An 18,837-nucleotide genomic window follows, 5' to 3' on the forward strand; every position below is an offset into this window, starting at 1 on the left:
TGATGTCAATTGTTATCTAGAGCCATGGTTGTTTAACTGGAGATGGCTTCCCTTTTAATAACTGTTTTATTAAAAAAATATATTTAATTTAGGCTTCACTAGATGTAGAGGAAAAGTTTTAGAATAGAAAATGTGGCTAAGATGCTTTCTGCCAGAAAAGCAGTACAGGGCAACTACAAGACAATCTGCAAAGTTCTACTTTTTTTGCTAGGAAACATCAATTTTGCAATTCATAGCATGAAAAGAAGAGGGCACTTCCTCCTCCTCTACTAGCAGTGTTAGCAGAGCCCACTGCCTATATAGTTCTTGGGCTCTGAGGTGGTGGTACAGAAGGCAGTAGTAAGTTTACACCACAGTAAAATAAGGTTTAGCAAAGCTTTTCGCTATAAAACCCTGTAAGGTGGGATGAATTTTTCATGTCCATTAGAAACACGTGAAAGGCTCTGTAATTCTTTGGCAATTCCCTAAAATATCAGCACTTACCGAGACTGTTTTGCTTCTCAGTTTAAAGATTTAATTTCTAGAAATAAATTATTAAATAGAACTCTAACCTTCAAAGGAATGTAAGGGAAATCCCTTTGCTCCATGAACTCAGGAGGAAAAGGTCTTTTATTCTGCTCTTCAGCTTTCCTTAATCTAGAACCTGCTAATTAACTGCCCTGCCCTGTTCTTAAGGTGACAGTTCCCATTTAGCATCCTGAAGTAGATAACACAATACCGCACTCCTAATTTTGTCATAAAATCACTGTCAACATGGACAGGTGGCAAATTTTTCTTGCTGTCTCCTCTTCTCCTCCTCTTCAAATGAATCATTGGGAGATACTCCAGCTAAACATGCTTCTCCAAAAAAAGCGGTAGTGATAATGGAAAACATGTAATGCCCCAAAGAGGTTTCAGGCAAAACTGCTATCCTATTTGTATAACTGTCAGCCAGCACTATTATGATGTTCTGAGAGAAGATCTTGGGTTTTAAGATTTCTATACCCTACAGGACTCTCAAGAGTAGTTGGCAGAATTGGTGGCACTTGAACTCCTGACCACTTGGCTCGGGGTATATTCACCTAATTTGGATGCGTCTGGGGAAGGACAGTGGACCTCATTTAGCTTCCTGTAAGGACTGTGTTTCTACTGAAATGCAAAGACATGATGGACATGCTAGAAGCTGTCTTCCAAAATTATTTGTGTTGTCAGATTGTGCAGCTGACTGATAACATCAAGCTTCACTTTCTTGTTTTCAGCACTCAAAATATCACCATATTTCTTGTTCAGTCTCTTCCAGATTGCCCAAAGCACTGCTACTTCATAAACAAGAGCTCAGAAAAATCAGTTTTAGCAGGAGCCTTGGTCAGTAAAATCCCATTTAGCCATCCGAATTGTGTGCCTAGTGTGATAGAGATTCTTCGACATCAAGTGGCATATAACACTCTTATTAGCAGCTGTGTCTCTGAGAAGCATACAAATGAAGGTAAATTGTGTGGTTGGAAGCAGTGGCAGAGTATTAGAGGGAAACTAGCTTCTAAGGTGGGTGTTAACAGATTTACTGCTCCCTTGCCAAAGCTGTCATTACATGTGGAGTATTTTAAATAACAAAAATTCATAGTAAAAATCACTAGGAATTCCTGTATTACATTCTGTTGAATTTTTTTTTAAGAAAAAAAACCTCCTAGGCCTGATGACACTTTTATAAGCATAAACTAAGTTGCCGAAGTAATGAATAATTAGATTCTACATTATCAGTATTTTTTAAATTTTGCCATGTGATTCAGCCAAAAAGACTCCAGGTTCATTGGGTGGATGTCACTAAATAATAATTTTATTTCTAGATGATTCAGAACTGCTTTACTTCGAAGTGGTCCCATACAAGAGCATGAGTTTTTCTGTCCTTTTCCTTCATCCTCTGAAAGAGAATCTGGCCTGTGGTATGTGTGGAATAATTGATAGTGTCCTCTTCATTGGGCTGACAAGGGACTTGGTTCTATCTAGGCTCTTGTACTATGCTTCTTGTTACAAATACATTCTAAGGGCCGCTCCCATGGGTGTGCAACCCATGAAAAACACAAGTAGCACTTGTGTATCAACTGCTTACTAAAACAAGTTCTGTATTCAGCACAAAACATGAAGTAAATGCAAATATTCAAGTCCTATTCTGTCTTGGCCCGTAGTTAATTAATAAATTTTAACGTCTACTATTTCTGATTTAAGTATATTAGGACAAAGCAATTCTTATGGAAGAGTACTGCTGCAAACCCCTTCCCATTGACTTCAATCTTACCTTTCTTGAAGCATCAGAATGAAAGGATGGTTTTCAATGTTTGTAAAACTGTTTATTTTGAAATATTTACATTATGCTCTTTCTTAGTGATAATTGATGTTATATCCTCCAGAGAAGTCCAATGTCACCTTCATTTAAATCCTCAAGATCCAAGTCTTAATTCTAGCGATGACTTTATAGCAAGAGCTGTGAAGCGGTAAGTAGTTTTATTTCCTAACAGTTGGAATGAACCTCAGGTGTCCATTTAATGGAAATATCATGTGTGTTCACAATGCCATAAACTCAGCAACTAAGGAAACTTCACTCTAGTAAAAAGTTCGAATAGTGAGAATGTTACTTTAGTGTCTTGAGTATCTCCTCCAAAAATGTTATACATAAATAGTAAGCGAAAGTGTTTCCAGTAGAAAGCACGTGGCGCACAGAAACACTTTTGAATAAAGAGGTTTACCTTTTATAAAGATGCTTTTTTCTTTTGTAGACATGCTTTTCTATAGACCCTAGCTGATGACAGTCTCATGACTGGTATACCTTAGAATAGCATTGGAAAGGACTTTTTCCACATCTACCTAATAGCAGTCAGTGCTTCTTTTCATAAAGTAAGGTGTATATGGCATGTCTACAACACTGTCTCTGGCTTGTTTTCTGAAAAAAAAAAAAAAAATTCCAAGAGAGGCAAGTTGCTGTGATATATGAACACACACTAGAGAAAGAACTAAGAGCACCAGTTCATTTGGCATAAGCTAGTCTACAGCTATTATCTTTTTGATGACAGCAAGATTGATGCAGGCTGGATTTTGAACCTGTTTAATTAGCCTGCCCTGTCTTAAGTCACAGGATACTAGATACTATTCCTAGAATCAGGTAATTCTATTGGTAGTGTGAAAAAATAAAAATTAGTGTATTTTAAATATGCCTTATACAAAACGTGAAAGTTACAAGTATAAAACTCAGCAAGAATGAATATATTTTAATATTATTAGTTTAGGTTTTCATTAAAAGCACCCTTATTTTTTTTGACCAAACTCTCCCACTCTTTCTGTCAAAGCTTCTTTGCACTGCTGTGCTCAAAGATTCAGTACTCGATTTCATGGTGTCAACATGTATTTCCAGTGTAGCACACATAGCTATACTGTAGCTATGATGTAACATCTATCAGGTTGTACAAGGCAAAAAGATGCAAGGAGGTATTGCTGTTTTTCCACCACAGGTATCACTCAGGTGTCAGCTGCAGTTTAAGAAAAGAAGCACTCTGAAGAATGGATAAAGTCTGTAGTAGTGATTAACGTTTCATTTCCTCTTCCAGTTGCATGTCAGTCCCCGTTGTCATGAGAGCTATTTTCAGGAACGCTGCCAAGGTGAAAGCTGATAGTGAAACACAAGACAAGGAAGTAAACAGAAAACAAAAACCTGAACCATCATGTGAGCAAATTACGGATTCTAATAGTCTTGAAGAAAGTCTTTCTGTGGCTGGTCAGCAAGATTTGGCAGTGACAGAAAAGCCAAGTATTGCAGACAACCCAAAAGAAAACCTCTCCACAGCCAAACTGGAAACTGTGGGTGATAACATGGAAAAAGTAACCCCACAGTAAGCACAGAAACTTTGTGCAGAGTGGAGGAAAGTAATTCCACGGCTAGTAGAGAAGCTGGTATGAAAGATAAGTAAAACACACAATCTATTGTTTGAAAATCAAACAGAAAAAAATATTTTCCCTGGCGTAGATTGCTTTTGCAGAAGTGGTTGGAGTGAACTTGGCAAGCTCACTGTCTACTTAGTAATTTGTGAATGGAGCTTCCCCTTTGCACACTATTAAAGTAATGCTCTTGAATTTCTAAACTTCTAGATTTGGAACATCTAACATTGCTCAAGTAACCCTTAATTTTGTCTGCACCATATTCTGCCACAGTTTGGCAGAAATTTCTGCCCAACATACATGATACAGGCTACAACATAACACATGCACTTGCAAAAAAGTAATGTTTATCCATATCAGCATTATGCTAAATACATTGCGAAAAAGAAAGTTGTTTGAACAATTGTACACATATGTTATTAATGCAGACAGCCCTATTTGTCCACTGTTTCAGAAACAAGTTCAATAAAAGACTCCTAATTGCAGCTCTGTTTTTCCCCTGATGCAAGAGTGGTACTGAATGGCAGCCAAACTTACAGTCTACCAACTCCATGGCAGGATAATAGAGTCTTTAGTGAGAAAGTTGTAAACTCTGTCTCTGGAAATCAAGTAATTTTAACCTTAGCTTTTTTCTGGCCTCAAACTATAACACTGTTTTGTGATTATTTTTTTTTTAGTGTGGTTAGGTTGGCTGTTTAAAATTTCAGTTTGTCTCTGTCTTGTCTTTGCTTTGTCTCAGACACGAAGTTAGAAGCAACTTAAACCAAATAAACTCCTAACTTACTGTAGATCAGTTTAATTACTGTAAAACAGCATAGGCACTCGCAAAGAAAAGACTTCCTGACCAGAGCAATTTGCAGCTACAGTTAAGGCAAGCAACAGGAAAAGGAGTCAAATATAGAATGTTGGCACAGAAATACAAAGTTGTCAGAAATACGCACGTGTGACTGACAATGAGTTTCTAAGAGAAGGTGAATGAGCCTGGCTTCCTTGAAGAGTTTGGGAAAAACACTATGGGAATGAGGGACAGAGAGTTCAGGTGAGAAGGACTGGCAAAATAAACACAAAAATAACACAAGGAAGTTCATTAGACTGGAAACTTGTTTAGTGTGGCCTAACAGGGGAAGAGTAAACAGTCTTTACTGTCTAACAGTAAAACAAAGGAATTGCCAGTAATTCTGCATTTGAAGAGAAGTGTGTTTTCAGCAAAAGTGAAATAAATAGAATTGTATGACAGAGGGAAGAAATAGTTTTTAACTGTGAAAGTGCATTGCATAGCAGTTACGTTAGAGGAAGAATTTGGCAAAAGGTGAAAAATTCCTACATTTTATATAGTGACTAGAGTGACAGCACTCTAGAAATCAGCAGCAAATCCTGTTCTATTTTGCATAGAGTTTGCCTATCATCAACAGCAGCTTATTCTGCAAGAATAGTTTGTCCATAGCGCTGGACACTTTATTTTTTAGGTACTAGAGGGGACCGATTTGGAGGGCTATTTAAGGGACCTGCTTCATTCCAAACTGCCACCAAAACAGAAAGTAAGGGTGAAACAGTAGCTTCTAACACAGAACAGAAACATATTTAGTAAATCTTTGTAGAGCTTTAAAAGTCATTTCCCCTTTCTGTGAAAGCTACATTTAAGATTGAAAACAAGGTGTTTTTTGCAAGGAGCCAAAGCATGGTGAAGATTTACAGAAATTACCTCTACTGGGAACTATCAAAATCTGATTTCCCTAAAACAAAGTGATGTATCAGCCTGTACATGGTCCACAAACTGAGAATCAAAACCAGTTGAGATATTTTTAAAATACTATGAGACAGAAAAACTAGTGTTCGAGTTGCTGGACATGATGAACTATATCCAGTGATAAGCCCAGTTGCTCTACTAGCCAAATAGTCTGGTTTTTAACCCAAGCAAGGGTTGACCTTTCAGGATCTGTGCAGAGTTTTGCATTGCTGCACTCTGACTGTGAGGAACCAACCTCACCGTTACTTCTACAAATGTTTTCTCCACAGCTGCCACCACCTTCGTGTTTTCCAGCTTTAACTTCATTGTATTCTGTCCCAGCTGGAGCTGTGTGATTAAGGTCCATGTCTTGAACAGAATCTAGAATGTGTCCAAGATGTGGTTGTTGTTCAATAGAATTCAGATACTTAAGCACATCATCTTCATATTTTCCAACCATGTCAAGAAGATTATTTATCTTACTTAAAGCAGAATCATGTCCATTAAAATGACACCAGGATAAGAGAGCACTGAAAAGTCAAAAACAAAAAAAGAAAAATGACTACATGTACCCACACTGACCTCCAGTTGAGGGGAGATAGCAATGTGACAGGATATCTATACTGTATAAATGTATATACGTTTAATTTTCTGGGAAATTCAAGCAGTACAACTGAATATTAAGTTTAAAGATATAGATTCAGATAATTTTGGAAGAGTAACTGCAAGAGGACTTTTAAGGATGATCACCCTAAACCCAGGTAGGTAAACCGCTGTATGCAAGACCTGAGAATTCTCAGGTTGCTCACTTTGGACAGATTTACAATGCACTTTTTTTAAAAACAAACACAAAACTGCATGCATGCTACCTCCATACACACCCTCCACACACACACATGACTAAGGAGTTTGTAACCTACTTCAGGGTTCCTCTGAACAGGCCACACGTAACCATCAGCTCAGCACCGTGTCTGTAACCTTGATTAAAGCCTTCCTGGAGTGCAAGTTCTTTCGCAGCCTCAATTCCATCCCTATAGCCTTCCTATAATAATAGTGAAACAGGTTGTTCACAAGATGAAAAAATGGACCTGTGACAGTTTCATAACAATAAAAAAAAATTTTAAACCAAGTATTCAGTCTCTTAAATTATAGCTTCTAGATTTGAACATCCCTCCTAAAAACACCCCCATTGCCAAAACAAAACAAGCTTTTTGCAGTATGATATGATTTTCTGTGTAAGATCCAGTTCTTTTCCAAAAGGATCCCCAGAAGGTCAGAAAGTAAAGGAAGTATTTTTTAGAAACATCACAAAACAACACAAATCTGCAGGAAAGCATGCTTACTTTTATGATGACCAATTCCTTTATGACATTTTTGTTAAAGAATACTACATATAGATTTCTAGACATCTAAAAACACATAAACTGCAAAGCTTCCCCTTTAGCAGAGGTACTCTCCTGTCTGTAATCCATCTGCCTTTCCATCTTTCATAAAACTAATTATTGAGCCTTGCTTCTCTATTAACCAGATCTCACTCAATTTGAGAGTTATACCAGAAAAGAAGATGGTAATGGAGTGAGTCACATATAAATACACATAACATTGTCATTTTTCTGTAAGAAACAGCTAATGATTTTAATGCAGAACTAATTTCTCTATATTCTAATCACACTACCATATAATGTAGAATAATTCTTAACTTCTTTCACACCAAAACCGCAAGTTGTAAGAGTGAAAACTTCTATTTACTCGTGAGAGAAGAAAACTGGTGGCTTTGCTAGAGAAAATAGCCAGGAACAAGAATGTTTATTTTGCCCAACATACAGCTCTAACCTCAATAAAATTTTATAATTTTGCAGTATCTACTCATAAAATACCAGAGGGATTTGTGTAAGAACACTAAACAGCCCCTTAAGAAAACCAGTCCTTTCAAAGGACTCAGATGCAGGAAACTTTTCCTTGGAGAGTAATACAACAGCTCTGCTGTAATACCCTTCCTCATCAACAGCCTACACAACAGCTTCCATTCATGTGCTTCAGCCAAATGCTGTTCACCCGTGAGCAGACGAGCCTTATTGGCCCCACTCGGAATGATAATATATCTGTTGAAGCAACCTGGGTTTATATACTTGTTTTGTTCCCTGCAGAATTCCAGAGAGGCAAGGGCTGTGGAAACCAGCTTTCATAAAATACATTTTTCACTAGGGGAATAAATAAGCCAAAGAACTACCCAGACCACAACCTCCAATTGTGGTTCCACATGGGAGTCACACATCTTAAATCTGACTGGTGAAGAACTCTACATAAAAATCCAAACATCTCATATTTCTTTATTAGCACTGTTTAGCTGTGTTGCCCTACATTTACTGGCAGTATACCTACAGGTATAAAGTAAATAGCTCGCATCATAATTTCGCACTGCCTTTTACAAATGCACATGGGGGTACAGAGAAAGACGATGTCTTGTGGTACAACAGTACTTTGCTCTGACGACTGCTAGGAGAGCGCTTCTATAAATCCCTGCAACATTTCTCTGACAATCAGAAGAAACCAAGCCACAATAACTTTTAAGCAGCCACTGTTAGTTTTCCCTTTTAAATCAACCATACGTATATCAAGGCACGTATCAGTGAATCTAAAATGGTTACCAGGACTATTAACTCATTGTTATAGAAATACCTTCAATCTTTTTTTCATGGTGCTATTCCATTCCTTCTGTAATAGGTACATCTCATCCGCCTCTTCATCAAATATATCCTCACTGGATCGGCTGACTGCAACTTGTACCCAGGACATCACAGCAGTGATGACTGTGACCTCTGTTTATGTGGTAAGAACAATACTGAGAAACTTGAGCTCAAAAGTCCCTCTGGCTAAGTGTCAGATCAGAAGTAGAGGCAAAAATATCAGTTCTGAAGAGAAGTCATGTACAGAGCTCATTATTCAACTTGTACATTCATCTCCACATGAAAGCTCGATGCTGTTTACCATCATGGTGCATCTGTCAAGAAAAGACAGGTCGTGACATGTAAAGCAACACTGAGATTTACTGAGAACAACTTAAGACAGTAGTTTCTTCTCTTCTTATGGCAGTGACACGCACATGCATGTCAAATTAACATTTCTAAACGCTGTTAGTAAGCGAACAGCAGGCGGCAACAACTTTATGACTGAGTCTAATAGCAGCTGAAGAATGGCCCCATGGAGCCTCCATGGGGTGGTGCACGAAGTTCCATCGGGAATCTTCTGCAGAGTTAATAACCAACAAGGACTTTCACCTTTGATTTTCAGTTTTCTGTTTATGCCACATACTTAACCATCTATACAAGTCTGGAGCAGGGATCGTCCTTTACATTCTGCATAACAAGTAGCCAGTTCTACTGCAGCGGGAAGAAGGCACCATTGCATTGTTTCATCTTTTCCGCTGAAGAAAACCAGAGAAGCCTCTCGCAGCCCATTCGTGGCCGGGAGGGAAACCCTTACAGCCTACAAACGCTGCTTCTGGCAGAGGCACCAACAGCTCTGGGGCCGCAAGAGCCACCCCGCTTCTCCCGGGCCAGCAGCGGCTGCAGCCGTGCGGCCTACGGGCCCCCCCGCCTCCGCCCCCCGCCCCGGCCTCGGCCGAGCACAGACACCCCCGCCGCGGTGGCCAGGCCCCTGCCCGCCATTTCGCGGCCGGCCGCGGGCACAGCCCGCCCGGCGCCCACCGCTCCCCGCGAGCGGCCGCGCTGCCAGGAGCCTGCCTCTCCCCGCCCCCGGCGGCAGGCGCGGCTCGCTCGGGACCCGCACCAGCCCCGCGCCCCGTCACCTCACCACGGCCGCTCGGCCACCGCGCTGCGCCTGGGGGCCGCCATCTTGACTGAGGGCAAAATGGCTTCACCGCCGTCGGAAGCAATAGGGGAGCGGCAGCCATACCGGCCGAGAGCAAGCTGCGTGGAGGCCGCAGGTAAACAGCCGCGGTTTTAAGCAGCGGCCCTGTAGCTTTAAAGCCCGTCTGAGACTCTGGCGGCGGGCGGCCATCTTGAGTGAGGGCACAGCCTCGCATGCGCCTCTAGGGGGCGGGACGAGACGGCCCACCCAGCGGTGCGGGGCGCCGCGGGGCTGGGCCCGGCGAGGGGCCGGTGCAGGGGGGCGCTGCCCGCCCGGCTCCCCGCGCCGAGCGGCCTGCGGCTGCCCCGGGCCTCCCTCAGTGCCCGCAGGCTGACTCCGGCTGGGTTTCGGGCCCTTTTCAGTCATAAATTGTGGAATTTTTGCAAAAAACCTGCCTCGTTGGCCTCTGAATTCTCAAGGTCCATGCGTGTCAGGCGTGCCCTGAAGCACTCCTCTACGAGATTTAGGCATTACAATAATAAATCCTTTTTAAAATGAAGGGTGCCAGCTGGAGTCGTGGTTCGTGCTTGCTTCGGTTAAGAGAAAACAGTAACATCATTTTGACATAAATACAACATAAAAATGTGTTTTTCTCTATGCACACTGCATTTGGCGTATCAGCGTAAGTTTAAAGTTGTTTAATCTTCATAAACGTGCTATACCCCAACCCTGAACTCCAGTTGCTCTCCAAACTGCCAGCTCCGTCCTGCTGCGGTAAATGCACTCAGGTACTTCATGCGGGTCCCTGAGAGGGAGCGTGTTTGCTCCTTGTCCGGGGAGCCCCATTCCCCATGTACCGGGTGGCACCTGTGGCACCACGCTCACTCCTCAGCCAGTGCCCCGTGTGCCACCCCTGTCCCACCGGTGGCTGGTGAGGTGCGTTACAGCAGGGCTAGGGATAGCAAAGTACCCATCCTCGGCGCTGCAGGTACTGAGAGATGAACCATCACGTGCTGCGACTCACACAGCCACAGCACTCTCCCTCATCCCTTGTGTTTTGCAGAGGCAGCCTGTCCTCTTCCTCCTGGCCCTTCTCAGATGCTCGCTGCTGCTTGCAATGCCAAGCTGTGAGTGGCCAAGTAACCCAAACCAGGTGTGTCGGGATGAAATGACACTGGTGCCTCTGGATGGCCAGACTTGTGCATATCTGTTCCTCAGCAGTTACTATACACAGCCATGACTGCTCATTTTCTAGCCCGGTTCTATCACTTCCACCTCCTGTCTGGTAGAAGCTTATTTAGCTAGCTCTGCCATTTTTTAAAACAGGTAACAATGCTGAATATAGCCTTGCATGCACAAATGCGCAATGACAGAAAAGCCTTCTAGGAACAGGAACTTGTGACCCCTCATGACTGGTCATAATGGCACTGTTAAACTTGGGTTAACCCTTTGCTTATCATCTTGCACTCTGTCCCCTCAGACATCTTACTCTTCTGGAAAAGATACATAGCTCAGGATCACCGTGAGTTTCCCAAATTCACGGTATCTCAGTTTAAATGTCTTACATTTACCAAAGTTGATCATTCCACGCAGATGTTTGTCTAAGACAAGTCTTTATAACCATGAGAAACAATGAAGAAAGCTTGTAGTCTCATCCCTTTCTCTTAGTAGTGGTGGGTGGATAATTTGGTGAATCATATTGTATATGTAGAGCAGCATTGTTGGGTTATGAAGTGCAGTTGCAACTTGAAGACAAGTTGATTGTATGCTGATGGCCTTGACAGGGCTGCTGGCAGGGCTTGAGGGTGAGGTGTAGTGCCTCAGGGTGTGGATGTTTTCCACACCTATGTGTGTTCTAAATAAAATGGTATCAGTGTATTATGGTGACACTTCGTAATGACACATGCCAAAGGATCGAAACACGAGAACAATATTTCACAGGCTACAAAACACTTCCAGCATTTTTGCAGAATAAAGAAAAAATACTTTAAAATGTGAAAAACAAAGTAGTAGTTGATTTGTGACCCATTGTAAAGCTTGTCGCTGCCATATCTAAGGTTAAAAACTGGCTAATTTTAGGCTTATGGTATTTGTTTATACCAAAGGAGCCTCTGAGGCACGAGTATGCTTGGTTCAGCAGTTACTCCCTGACTGCAGTACTGGGCAGAGATTCCAGAGGGGCCAGTACACAGTCATGCAGAATTTAGGACTACCAAGGGGTTGCGAGATTTCTGTTAGGTCTCATCTTAGCAGTATGGTTTGCCATTAAGCAATCATCCACAAGTGATTGCCAAAAGTAAAATACATGCACATAGTGGCACAGGCTGCTCCTTCACACCTTTATTGCTGCACATAATGCTTCAGATAAAGCATTGCTCCCATTCAAGTAATTATTACACTTGTTTTTCAGTCATCGGTGCCTCAAACCCAAACTGATGGGAGCAGCCAATGGATTTTGTCATAATGCACAAAGACACCTCAAGATTTCAAGCTTTTCTGAAGGGTGGTTGGTTGGATTGTGGTACCCAGGACTTGTGCTGTGTATGGGCTACTCCATGGGGCAGGATGATCACGTTCTCGCTAGGGCAATTTCAGTTTCTATGTCCTGCTGTCTGGCAGAGTTGAGCTGAGGCTTGTGAAGGGCCCAGGGCAGAGGACTATTTACACTGTAAGGTATTCTCCAATCATACAATGCTAATTGTCATGGACTGACAGAACCATGTTTCCTTTGCTCTAATTTTGGGAATAATATAATCCTTTTAAGAAATCCCAGCTCTTACATGGTATTTGGATGAATTTCAAGAACACTTAAATCATTTTCACTTGTTCTCTAAACAAGACTAAGACGTAATGGAAAAAGAGTAAGCTGTTGAAATGTGAGGAGAATGAAAACCATCAATATTTCATAAAGATGGTATATACATTGTCACCAAACAGTGCACAAAGTTTCTGAAGAGCCTTAAACCATAAGGCCCTCCTGAAATGCATATTCTGCCTACGGTCAGGTCTGTAGTCTTTTCCAGGTACGTGGCTCTACTGCCTGGTTAGATACGAGGCTGTTTTCCTTGAATATGGTGAATAACAGGGCATTGGTAGGACTGCCTACAACAGCAACAAGACTGACATACTCATGCTTACATGTGGCCTATGCCTTTCTCCTGATCTTGGCTGTCTGTGCATTTTTCCTTCATGGAAGGGAAGGTAGGGTTGGTACTGCTGGCTGAATGCTGCAATAATAATATGGTGACCTCCAGTGCTTAAATCTTTTGCTTCCAGACCTACCCCAGAGAAGGAAACAGTGAGCTAACAGGTTAACTGCAAGGTCATAGGCTTAATGAGGTTTTAAATATTGCAGCTCACAGCACAGGAGACTATAATGACTCTAAGTTAAACAAGAGGGTTAAAATAAACCTCTGGTATCAATGATTATTACCAGGGCATGGTAATAAACACACATTTCTGTGTTTTCCTATAACATCTCTTATTCAGGATATTAAGGCAATTTATTAGTAAAGCCTTATCACCCTCCTGTGATGAAGGTAAGTAATACATAGGAATCACTTCCCTGTTTTTGTGAAATCACTTTTCTTTAATAACATACAATAATACTACACAACAATTTTGGTCAGTGTGTCTCATTTAGTGTCAGAAGAATATGGAAAAGAGCTAGAAATTTATGAATATATCAAGGGTAAATGTCTAACATTCACTTCAAAGCACCACAGGAATCTTAACAACCATTTGGCCATTACTTCTCTCACAAGCCTTTTCAAGGGAGAGGATAGTTTTCTGCCTCCTCCTTCCCCTGTATTACTAAAGCACAGAATTTTGATACAGAAATGTTACAACAGGGCAGTTTTGCTACTTGCAGAATCATTACTATTTCAGATCATGGCAAAAAAAAAGAAACCTTTCCTGAATATTCCATGGACTGCCAGCAGTTTAGCTTGTACCGAATTATAGGTGGAAGTGGTTACACAAATAATTTTCGCCCCCCTGCTTCACCCAGGCTTGCTTTGAACATCCTCAGGGAAGCCAGGCTTGCAGTTTGAAAAACTGTACTTTGAACTGTTGTGTACTAAACAGAGCAGCAACTACATTTTATTAACACCAACACAGTTCCCCTCCATCTGTCATTTTCCTTGGTTTGCTCCTCAAATGAGTGAGATTTGTTGTCCCCAGATGCAGTCCACATTTTCATTCTGGAACTTCAATAACAACTCCGACGTTGCAAAAAAAAAAAAAAAAAAAAAAGAAAAAAAGAAAAAAGAAAAAAAAAAAGGTATGGCTGAGATCAAAACAAGCTATATATACACTCCAGCTCAAGATTAATGCCGACAGAACAGAGTGTAATATGGGACTACGCTATCCTTTTTAGAATAAACAACAGAGAAGCAAGAAAGGAGTATTCCTACTTGTCTTCAATCTGTTGACAGTGAGCTTTCTACAGCGTGAAATTCCACATGAGCAGAAAAAGGTTATGTCAATAAGGGCAAGAAAATGTAACAAGTTCTACATTTTAGTTGTGTAGCTGAATCATGTGTCTACTGAAATTGTAGTATCAGTGATGAGTCTTGACTGGTTTTGTATCATCAATACATCAGGATGCTGTAGCTCTGTGACTCAGATATCCTTCAATAAGATTTTTCTACCTTATGGGTTACATTGTTTTTGATGCAGAGCTGCCTTTTTTGTGTAATGATTGATCATAATATGCAAATGATTACTGTAAATGTGATTGGTCCAAGGAAGATGCTGTATGCTACTTATGAATTTCCTCAGTGAATTACACCTCTATTCAAATCACACAGACTTTTTATTACACCTTGTGTTGCTTCATCGGGAGAGAAATGCCAGCTCTTTTCCTTTGGCTAAGAGATGAATTGCCCTCTCTTGTTTTATCCCTGGTAGAAACTCAGACAAATGATGAAAAACTGCAGGAATAGCAGCTGTACAATGCTGATCCAATTGTCTGAAGCGAATAGAACTGCTAGAAGGCATAAAACTTGTAGAGTGCACTGATTTCTTTGGCACCTGAAACCATAAGAAAACAATTGTTTCAGTGACAATGCACAATTTCTGAAATGTTGAGGTTATGACAAGGGTTTAAATGGTGGCTTTTGAATTGCATGTGGATTGTGAACAATTCCAGTACAGCATGTATGCCATATCTGTAGCATATAATTGGTTGTTTGGCTGTGGTAGCACAAAGGCTGCTGGGCAGCTCACATCCTCAGCTGTGGAAGAAAGTGAGCTGGCATCGCTGGGCATCTCGGGATCCAGCTACACAGTGGGGCTGGCTCCCTCCCACAGGGAGCTACAGCCCCCTGCAGAGCCGTTGTCTCCTGCAAGCGGCTGCCAGGGCTCCCTGAGGAGGGCCCTGCGAGGTGAGACAAAGCAATTGCCCAGGATAGCTTTTGCCCATTTTTACCTTATGACTGCTGCTGCAACGAGGTGGGATGTTGGGTGTTACTGCACTGCCCCGGCAGGGAGCTGGGCAGTGACTTTCCTTGATGGCTCCTATTTCTTCCATTTGTAGTCCTTCCCTCTTAACCAACGCTGGAATAGCAAGTACCACTTTGCTTTCGGCTCTGGCTCTGAGTTGTGCTCAGCCACCTGGAGGCGATGGCATGCAGCTAATGCTTAGGGATTTCTTCTCCTGCCTTCCCTTCAGTGTGACCTTACCACTTTCCTGGGTTCCTCGTTCAGACCTGCAAGTACAGATATGCTCATCTTTCACAATTGTTGGTGTCAGTGGAAGATGCTGTCTTCAAACAGCAACTGCAAGTGCCATGCAGATAACAGAACTCGGAATCTGACATTTATACAAGACGAACCATTGCGTGTGGCATGTCTTGAATGTTACTCAGGAGTCTGGAAAAAAGTATAGTTAAAATGGTTAAAAGCATGGTTGCTCATAGTTACTCAAAATTTATTTCACAGGACTTAACAATATACATTTACATGCAATTGCCTGCCTATACTTTGCCATTGTATTTTGCTCAGGAACAAAAAGTGCATCTTACCATTTACAATAAAACATCATCTAAACAAGTAACATTTGATACTTTTTCCCATCAAATTACTGTGGTCAGTATCTGCCACCCTGACTTATGCTGAGAAGCACACTGCTATTCAGATAGTTATTGATCTCTGTGGGTTTGCACTCGGGGTAACACAGTTCTCGGTGTGCAGGATCATGCAGAAGGTGAACTTTCTCATCAAATTTTCAGCAGCAGCAGATTTGCTAGCTCTTTAAGAAAACTGAAACAGGAGTGGTCATGTTACAAGTTCAGGCCTGGACGTCAGAGTAATCTTACGATGCATTCAAAGCCTGAAGCCTCCTTTTCTTGCTCATCCAAAAGCTGCAATGAGTGGCTCAGTGGGATACATCAGGCAGGGTTGGCTCATATTTTAAATAGCAATAAAGAGCTTCAAAGTTCTTCAAAGAACTAGAAAAAAGAGCTATGAACTATCCTGTTCTGTGAAATGAATGAGGTCACACCTTCAGCAAAACTATATATTTTGCCACTGACTCAATTTATCACCTGGCTAACTGTGATTAAACAATTTTACAAGTAATGCAGCGATTACATAGCAAAATCAGAATGATTTCAGCATCACTTAAGGCTGGGAGTCAGATTCCATGGCAATGTGACAGGCGTCTAAGTTACAGGAGGTGAAATGTAAGGGAAGCTGATTTGAGGCCATTTGTGCACAGAGGCAGCAAAAAGCTCTCTATAGAAATGGGTTACTTAGTTTTATTTCTTCCTAAACCCAGGTTCCAGTTTTTTCTCTAACTCCCATACAGATATCAATGCTGCTAAGAAACCTAACTTACTGCAATAGCTTTGTCTGGATAGTTCAACTGAGGTGAAAAATATGTCTCAAAATGGGAACCATGTTATAATTTTATTTATGTAGCAAGTGCGTATGTAAGGTTTTAAAGTATCACCCATCTGTGCAGTATTAGTATCAAGGTTTATTCCTGTTATTTATAAACATGGTATAAACTGAAATTAACTGTTGGTTCTGTTCCCAGGATTTTATAAAAATTTCACATTTTAGAGACTTTTTCTGAGTAAGGTAACTAACTACATTTTTTTTTTCTTTTTTTGTGAACTATCATATTCTATTGAGGAGCACCCTTTATCACAATGTTTGGCAAAGGCATTTCCAGTTTATTAAAGAGACTGTGATTTAATTATTTGGCCAAGGAAAAATCTGCAGGTCCTTTGAGAATCATCTTAGCACATGGGAATAGGTCCCTTTTTTTCTAGCAAGAAAGCAAGCAGTGTAAATGTGCTGGAGGCTAAATTTTATCCTCATGCAATATTAGCTTCCAAGAAAATTCTCAGAATATGTTAAGGTGTAAGATGGTGTAGTCTGTGATTACTTGAAAATGTAAAACCTTGTTTTGTCTGTCAGTCCTACACTCATATTCCTGTGCAATGGCTGTTTTCTCTTTTCAGAAGCTGAAACAACACAGACAAACCTTGTTTCCTGAGTGACTGATAGGATAATGAAAATTAATAGTAGCCCCGGCAAACACCATTGATTTTTTTAAAATCTCAAAGATTGACACCTTATCTTTGTATTTGAAACAAGTGTATGTCTTTCTGTTGTAATAAATGTAGGTATGCATGTATACTCTGGTACCTGTGAGCATCGTCTGTAGACACTGAGGAGCTCGGGGGCATATTTCAAATTCACTTCAACAAGGGCACCAGGCTGTGTTATAAGGATTTCGTAAAAATCCATCCCTTAGAATCTTGTAAGTAATCTATTGGATATCCTACAGGCTTTCTTTCATAAAGCTTTCAACACAGAGTTGAGTGGGCTGCGGGCGTGTGTGTGAAGCTTCCCTGATAGAAATGCCAATATTCCCTCTCTGTGCTCTGAAATTTACTATTGCAATAAAATGGAAGCATTCCCTTGCATACCAAACTGAAGTGGCTATGAAGAACAGCCACTGAAAACCCTCATTTATTTCATCGTTTTGGTTTAATTGACATCAGCGTTCAATTCTTCCTACTGGCCCATCCATTGTCTCCCTCTCCTGGAGATTCAGTCTGGATTCAGCATACAGCAAATACATCACTGAACTGCAGCACCTTCCCTCTCTGAAAGGAAGGAGGAAGAAAGAAGTCACTCTGTAGTTAGAATCACAAGCATCTGATCTTTGTATTTTTCTTTTGTTGATTTTTTTTAAAAAAAAACAACTTTCAGGTACTTCACATAATACGCACAGAAAACTACCCACAACACCTCCCCATCTCCCAGTCCAATCTGTTGAGGAAGAATATGTTAGAAGGATATTTATCTATCTCTCTGACTCCAAATAACCACTGGCAGAGACAGCATAATACAAATATTTCTGAATAATTCATGGAATGATTGATGGGCAAAAAATACTGCAAACAATGTATTTTAGGGATATTATTTAATAAGCAGCAATAAACCTGCTCATTTTGTAAAGAACATGAATAATTTATTTTAATACTAATGGACGAGAATTCCTGTAATGCATGATTTGTAAGAATGACCCAGCCAGCTCTAATAAGAGACTGAGCAGCATATGCATGAATAGCATGCAGTGTGCAAATATGTAGGCAACGATGAAAAGAAAAATAAGCTGGCCAGAATGGTGAAGGTACACTAGTACCCACCAGTCCTTCCACAAGAATGGGGCCCAAAAAGTGTTTGAAATTAAGGTAGAACAACTGGTGTGGTGTAAAATAAAAGAGAGCAAGGAGGCAGATTTGGTAAAATCTTGCCTCACTTTGGGAAAATAAAAACAAATATTACCAGTAAAGAACAGGAAGAATGACAGGGTAGGGGGCACATAGTACATGGGATGTAGCCAGACATTAATGCAATTTGATAGGGAGAAGTATTGGGGGAAGGATGTAGTAACATATTATGGAATACTGTGCTACAGAAAATACTTCTTAATACCAAACATGCAAAAATCCTAATGCTCTCTCTAGCATAGTGCAGACTGTGGGGAAAAAACAACCCCAAACCTGGCTTTCCAGTAGCTCTCACCTGCTCATGGGACAAATAACTTTCTAGAGCTTTCTCTGACATTTGACTGACAGTAGTTGTTACCTGTGGGACCACGTATCCTTAGAGCTCAGCTGTGATAGGGATGGTATTATAGAATAAGATGATTATGAACTCTAGGATAACCACTAAGAAAGTATTCATTTATTCTGCACTTACAGCTCACCACGTTCCTAAAACATGTCAAAAACATGGTAAAAGTTAGGGGCATCTGGCAGTGGGATTTCATGGCAGATGCCACATCAAGGCTATGCAGCATACCAGTGTGGGGACTTCTGCTGAAAGCAGAACCATTTGTCAGATGGAGCGAGTTTATTGTCGCTTCTGTAGCT

The 18,837-nt window shown here is 41.0% G+C and overlaps 1 protein-coding gene and 1 long non-coding RNA gene across 5 annotated transcripts; one reads left to right on the top strand and one right to left on the bottom strand.

Annotated features, from left to right (window-relative positions):
- Window positions 1–3,213: 3,213 nt before the first annotated feature.
- Window positions 3,214–9,550, bottom strand: YAE1 (YAE1 maturation factor of ABCE1). Of its 4 annotated transcripts, XM_037385292.1 has the most exons (5): window positions 9,443–9,549; window positions 8,309–8,630; window positions 6,550–6,671; window positions 5,891–6,159; window positions 3,214–3,619 (listed from the first exon to the last, which is right to left on the bottom strand). In XM_037385292.1, exons 2-5 carry the CDS (start codon window positions 8,423–8,425, stop codon window positions 3,552–3,554), a joined length of 576 nt encoding a protein of 191 aa, XP_037241189.1. In that variant the 5' UTR covers window positions 8,426–8,630; window positions 9,443–9,549; the 3' UTR covers window positions 3,214–3,551. The 4 variants fall into 4 exon arrangements, with proteins under 4 accessions (XP_037241189.1, XP_037241188.1, XP_037241187.1 ...); XM_037385291.1 differs by lacking the exon at window positions 9,443–9,549 and adding an exon at window positions 8,942–9,230 and having other exon boundaries at window positions 3,214–6,159; XM_037385290.1 differs by having other exon boundaries at window positions 3,220–6,159; window positions 9,438–9,550.
- LOC119146918 lies at window positions 9,529–17,087 on the top strand. The gene is made up of 3 exons (XR_005103886.1): window positions 9,529–9,575; window positions 10,503–10,592; window positions 16,912–17,087. It is a non-coding gene; the product is annotated as an uncharacterized LOC119146918 (long non-coding RNA).
- The last annotated feature ends 1,750 nt before the right edge of the window (window positions 17,088–18,837 follow it).

Source organism: Falco rusticolus, chromosome 4 (genome assembly GCF_015220075.1).
Source record: "Falco rusticolus isolate bFalRus1 chromosome 4, bFalRus1.pri, whole genome shotgun sequence".
Classification (NCBI taxonomy): Eukaryota; Metazoa; Chordata; class Aves; order Falconiformes; family Falconidae; genus Falco; species Falco rusticolus.

Excerpts from the sequence above, each read along its gene's own strand:
- YAE1 (XM_037385291.1), bottom strand. The coding sequence starts at position 8,425 with ATGTCCTGGGTACAAGTTGCAGTCAGCCGATCCAGTGAGGATATATTT. Across the intron at positions 6,672-8,308 it reads CCATGAAAAAAAGATTGAAG|GAAGGCTATAGGGATGGAAT; the intron begins GTATTTCTATAA and ends CTATTATTATAG. Across the intron at positions 6,160-6,549 it reads CTGTTCAGAGGAACCCTGAA|TGCTCTCTTATCCTGGTGTC; the intron begins GTAGGTTACAAA and ends TTGACTTTTCAG.